Source organism: Pempheris klunzingeri, chromosome 23 (genome assembly GCF_042242105.1).
Source record: "Pempheris klunzingeri isolate RE-2024b chromosome 23, fPemKlu1.hap1, whole genome shotgun sequence".
NCBI lineage: Eukaryota > Metazoa > Chordata > Actinopteri > Acropomatiformes > Pempheridae > Pempheris > Pempheris klunzingeri.
In genome coordinates this window covers 1095059-1101359 of record NC_092034.1, presented here as the reverse complement: position 1 = coordinate 1101359, position 6301 = coordinate 1095059, and the positions used below count along the sequence as shown (strand labels likewise).

The 6301-nt window shown below is 43.7% G+C and overlaps 1 protein-coding gene across 1 annotated transcript; it reads right to left on the bottom strand.

Moving 5' to 3' along the window:
* Window positions 1-1521: 1521 nt before the first annotated feature.
* LOC139223047 (lecithin retinol acyltransferase-like) lies at window positions 1522-4674 on the bottom strand. The gene is made up of 5 exons (XM_070854980.1): window positions 4502-4674; window positions 4107-4212; window positions 3927-4001; window positions 3603-3755; window positions 1522-1677 (listed from the first exon to the last, which is right to left on the bottom strand). The coding sequence occupies exons 1-5, from the start codon at window positions 4672-4674 to the stop codon at window positions 1522-1524; spliced, it is 663 nt and encodes a 220-aa protein (XP_070711081.1).
* Window positions 4675-6301: the final 1627 nt, after the last annotated feature.

Genomic DNA, 6301 nt, shown 5'->3' with positions numbered 1-6301 from the left:
ACTGAAGCAATAAAGGACAGATTTTTTAAAGAAAAGTTGCTTTAGTGGAAAGGTGGAGGCTGCAAACACACCTGTGAGATAATAAAACTGTATTTTTCCACATTTAACCACATTTAAGTGGATTTAATCATAAACTCTGCCACACAACCCAAACCTGCAGGGATTAATTTCTGTATTTTCACATTTTCACTTATATTATTAGTAGTATTTTAAACTAATTTGGCCTTTTCCCCCCTTTTATCTGAGCAGGTTTGCTGGATTTACCTGGAACACCTGAGATACAGAGCGCTGAGGTATCAGCATATGATCTTAATTCACCTGCAGCACTTTAATCACACAGTCATCTTCAGTTAATGTCGATATTTCACCCAATAATCTGAAACATAAATATCATGTTAACCAAAATTAACTGGTGAACTTTAACTAATGTTTGTATTTCTTTATTTAGGACTTTGGTGCAAAGGAAAGGATCCATCATCATCATTCATCCTAACATTTACTGGAACATAACTTCAGTGAGATTTCAGAAACTAGAGATTAGGATTGATTAATCTACTCGTACACATGCTAACTTTAGCTAGCATCATTTGCTGTTCTCTGTGGATCACTTAGGACCCAGAAAGCCCCCCAATCCCACCCCAGGGGGGAAAGAAGAAGACGAAGAGGAGTGAGAAGGAGAAGAAGAAGCTAGCCAGTAAGTGTGAAGTAGTAAAACGTCCATAAAACAGCATTAGAAGCTAAAAACAAAGTTAGCAGCTAGCTAAGTAGCCGTTAAAATAGCGAACGATATGCTACCGTTAGCGGCTCCGTAACTTCTTCCAGATGTTTCCTGGCGAACAGTTAGCTGGTTTAACTTCAGCTAAACACACTCACCTCCTCTTCCTGTCGCCATTTCCTCTCACGATAAAAACGAGTTTCTTCTCAACGGGATTAAAACTCGAACCGACAACAGTTGGTAGATAATATGACGCTCTTCAATTACCGGAAAAAATGTCACCTGGCAACAACTGACGATTGTCTACTTTCTCCAATCAAATGGCCGATATCATGATTGACGTGAAGACCGATCCCTCTGAGCCAATCAGCACGGTTGTCTGGGGTACGGAAGGCGGGACAACATTTAGATCGTTCCCATAATGAAATAAAATAAAAATATTATATTTGATATTATATATATATATTATATTTTATTATACCATATTTGTGTTCTTCAATAAAAGGAAAAAAATAAAAAGCTCATAATTGTAGTTCCCCTTGTCCAAATGCATGAGAGGATTCAAAAAATACTAATAGAATTCAGTAAATGGCAATTTTATTCATATAGCACATGAGAAAACATGAGCATGAACATGAATAACATACATGAGGAGGATGCAGAGACAGAATCAGCTGGTGTGAATGTGTTTTTACTGACTCCTCTTTGAATAGAAGTCAAGGCTGCAGGAGCAGGAGATGACCTCTGACCCCGGAAACACTCACATCAGGTGAACCTGCTGTCTGTTTCATGTTTCCATCACTGGTCTACGCAGCCATCCACATGAGGAAGGGCAGCAGGACGGCCAGCAGGGCCGAGCAGGGGGTCACGGCCCCCAGGTGGACGAGGAGACACGCCCCCAGCGCCGCCATCACCTTGGCAACACGCCGACTCAGCAACAGCTTCCTGACCGTCTTACAGAACTGAAGAAGAGGAGAAGAGAAGAAGAGGAAGAGGAAGAGGAAGAGGAGGGAAGCTGGACTGGATGAAACACGAAGAGTCGCATTTATCTATTTATTTATTTATTTTTGTTTATTTATTTAATTATTCATTCATTTTTATTTACTGTTTTCATTTTAATCTTTATCTATTTACTAATTTATTTATCTATCTGTTAATTTATTTATTTATCTATTTATTTTCACTTTTATTCGTTCTTATTCTTTTATTTGTTGTTTTCATCATTTATTTATTTCTATTTTTACTTTTTACTGATGAACACGTGAATGTAACAATTATTATAATCCAGTAATATCACAGCAGTATTCTGCATAATGAGTACTTTTGGTACTTTGAGTGTATTTTAAAGCTAATACTTAAATTCTACTTCAGTAAAATTCAGACTTTTGCTTGTAAAATATATATAATAAATAAGTGCAGAACACATGAACCAACTGAGATTAAATTAACTTTAGATATAAAATCTTTTACACAACAGATCAAAGCTATTTGACTTTTGGAACAATCAGTTTTGTTGCTAAACGTATCAAACTCCCTCCTCAGCCTCTCGTCTGTTCGGTCCGGAGGCTCAAAGCTTCCTTTGTTCTGCTCTTTCACAATAAAATTCCTCCTTTTAAATCTCATGTGCAGGTCGAAGCTGCGATGTGACGCCAGAGAAGAACAGGGAGGATTAACCCAATTAAAGCCTGATCGGACCATTAATCTGCAGCGGGACGCGAACGCCTCGCAGCCAGAGGTCGGCCGGGCCGCTGGAGGAGGTCTGAGGGGACCAGGACACCGAAACCAGGACACCAGGTCTGTTACAGAGGAAGGAACACCTCTGATTGGTCAGGTTCAGTCAGGACCCTCCTCTGATTGGTCAGGTTTAGACAGGACCCTCCTCTGATTGGTCAGGTTCAGACAGGACCCTCCTCTGATTGGTCAGGATCAGTCAGGACCCTCCTCTGATTGGTCAGGTTTAGACAGGACCCTCCTCTGATTGGTCAGGATCAGTCAGGACCCTCCTCTGATTGGTCAGGTTTAGTCAGGACCCTCCTCTGATTGGTCAGGATCAGTCAGGACCCTCCTCTGATTGGTCAGGTTTAGACAGGACCCTCCTCTGATTGGTCAGGTTCAGTCAGGACCCTCCTCTGATTGGTCAGGTTTAGACAGGACCCTCCTCTGATTGGTCAGGTTCAGTCAGGACCCTCCTCTGATTGGTCAGGTTCAGTCAGGACCCTCCTCTGATTGGTCAGGTTCAGTCAGGACCCTCCTCTGATTGGTCAGGATCAGTCAGGACCCTCCTCTGATTGGTCAGGTTCAGTCAGGACCCTCCTCTGATTGGTCAGGTTCAGTCAGGACCCTCCTCTGATTGGTCAGGTTCAGTCAGGACCCTCCTCTGATTGGTCAGGTTCAGTCAGGACCCTCCTCTGATTGGTCAGGATCAGTCAGGACCCTCCTCTGATTGGTCAGGTTCAGTCAGGACCCTCCTCTGATTGGTCAGGTTCAGTCAGGACCCTCCTCTGATTGGTCAGGTTCAGTCAGGACCCTCCTCTGATTGGTCAGGTTCAGTCAGGACCCTCCTCTGATTGGTCAGGATCAGTCAGGACCCTCCTCTGATTGGTCAGGATCAGTCAGGACCCTCCTCTGATTGGTCAGGTTCTATTTTCCTCTAAATGGACCATCATTGTCATTGGAAAATCCTGCTGACTGTAAACTCGGCTCATTTTCTCATCCAAATAAATTAGAAATAAATTAAATTTAAATATATAAATATAAATAAATAAGAAATGAATAAAAATGAAACAAATAGATTAATAATGATAAATAAAAAATAAATAGATGTTTAAATAACGTGGCGTCGCCCCCTGCTGGACATCCTTTACACCGTCTGTCTGTGTGGCGTCACCTGAAACGTCTGCAGGCTCGTCACGGTGCCGTACCGGCAGTACATGACGAAGTGCTCGCAGTTGTACCACAGCAGGCTGTAGGTCACATGACCCTGCAGCTTCTCCGCCCTCTGGGCCACCTCGTCCCCCCGCAGAGGAGGGCGGCTGCACACCTGGACAGACGGCAGGACAGGTGGGAGGGAAACAAAGCAATAATTACAATAATAATAATTATAACAATTCTTATCATTAAATAAATTAACAAACCATCTCTCAGATCAATGGAGCTCCTCCTCACCTGCAGAGGGAGGTCTTCCTCACCTGCAGAGGGAGCTCCTCCTCACCTGGTCGGTGGTGTTGACGAGGATCGGTGAGCCGTAGGCGAAGTCCTTCACTGAGTCGACCCTCACGCTGCCCCGCTGAGGACCACAGACACACACAGAACACGCTAACTACACGCCATGCTGAGCCTTCATAGCATCATCATCATCATCATCACCATCGTCATGTGATGGTGGAGGTACCTTGGCCAGGACCCCCAGCAGGAGTCTGGTGTTGGTGACAACCTGATTGATCCAAGTCTGATCAGCAGAGACCACGGGGAGGATGTCAGGGATGAAATGAGCCACTCTGGAGGAGAGGGGGGGGGAGAGGGAGGAGGAGGAGAGGAGAGGAGAGGAGAGGAGGAGGAGAGGAGAGGAGAGGAGAGGAGAGGAGAGGAGGAGGAGAGGAGAGGAGAGGAGAGGAGAGGAGAGAGGAGGAGAGGGAGGACACGAGAGGAGAGGAGAGGAGAGGAGAGGAAGAAAGGAGGAGAGGAGACGAGAGGAGGGAGGAAAGTGAGGAAACGACTTTAATCTGAAGATGAGAAACTGATCAACACGACCGAAGCCTGTTCGTCCAATCAGATCGTCCGACTCACCTGCCTCCCCCCAGGTAAATCCCAAAGTGGGTGAAGAGGGTCCTGGGCACCACCAGCAGGTCTCCCCTCCGCAGAGCCACTTCCTGCTTCCTGTGTGCCTCCTCTTCCTCGTCCCTGTCGTCGTGTGTGGGGGTGGAGATGAAGAGCATGGCGAGCAGCTGCAGGGGGAACATGGCGAGAGGAGGAAGAGGAGGAGGAGGAGGAGGGAGAGCAGCCCTGTAGGGGGGTTTTATACCCCAGGTGGGAGGAGGGGGGAGGAGGGGGGAGGGATTAGTGAGTGTGACCACGGCTGGTCCAGGCTCAGAGACGACAAATCAGGTTATTCAAATCACCAGACTCCATTGAAAAAAACACAAATTTTACCTCACAGAACAAAGCAGTCTCTGGTGTTCTGCTGCATCTATCAATCAGTTTGTTTGTGTTTTTGTGTGACTTTGAGTGTTTTAGTATTTTAGTTTGGATCCAAACTAACATGTTAAAGCACCAAAGTCACAGCAACTAGACCAGCGAACTCCTGTGTTCTGTGAGTTTAAATTGCTATTTTTGTCAGTGGAGTCTGGTGGAGAAAGACAGAACAGCTTCAGTTCCTTATCAATGCCAAGGAAACCAGTGGAAATATTCTAAATATAGTGCACACTTAGCATGTCATGATCTTATATCCCATGATGCATTGCTGCAGATGAAACTAATTCGCGTACATTTTACTGATGGAGGACAAACGAGGAAACGTGTCTCTGAACGAATGAAAGAAGAAATACAGCAGCAGTGAGAACTGAACCTGTTGGACTCATGAAACAACAGAAAGCTGCTTGTGCCGGGATTAATTTAATGAAGCAACTTCAGTGCAAAGGTTTATTTCACAGCCTGCTGAGTGTTTCCCAACAGGGAGGGAAACCAGCCAGGGTACGAGTTCGGAAAGCCAAAAGGGTCACAATTTGTCTCAGCGTTTAATAATAAACACCACCGACATTTATAAAGAATAAAATGACAATGTGAGAGATAAATCTTTTCCACAATAATGATATAAATCTATGACTATGAATATTCAATCAATTTACAGAATGAAAAACTAACAAATTTATATGTAAAGTCAACTTCTTTTAGTGTTTGTGTCTCTTTAAAGTCACATTTACTCACATTTTTACATTTTCATATCAAAAATATCAGTTTAAATAGTTGGGAGGTTTGAGCAGTGTGTGTGTGTGTGTGTGGGAGGGGTATTTCGGCCTGAGGGTGGCGCTACAGGTGAAGTTACATGGTCACCAAAACTGTCAGTACAAACAACTCATAAGTGTGGAAATAATTCAGGTTAATCGAAAATAAAAATAAACAAAAATCCCAAACTTGTGAGACTATGCACAATAAAACCTTAGAATGAACTACAAATCCCATGGTGCATTGCTCAGAGGAACAGCCAATCACCAGCAGCTGGTCCCACAGTGCAGTGAGTACAAAAACATCAAGATGATTGAAATTGTTGGTCCAAAGTACCAAAGTCTGAGGAGGCCAAAGATGGTTGTTGTAGTTCCCTCAGTCGGCCAGCAGAGGGCGCTAGAGGCCACAGATTACTGGACGACTGCTGATTATTTCAATGAGGAAAAACCCTTTAAAATGACCTTGAAACGTTTCCTCAAACTACATTTTACATCTAGAAACATTCAGTGTGGGATTAACGTGGACAGCAGAGACATTTGATTTATTTTAGAATATAATGTTATGATAAAATATGATTTTATGGCTGATTTTATTTTTATTTTTAAATTATGCCCACTTACAATAGCAGTTATCTGTATATACCAA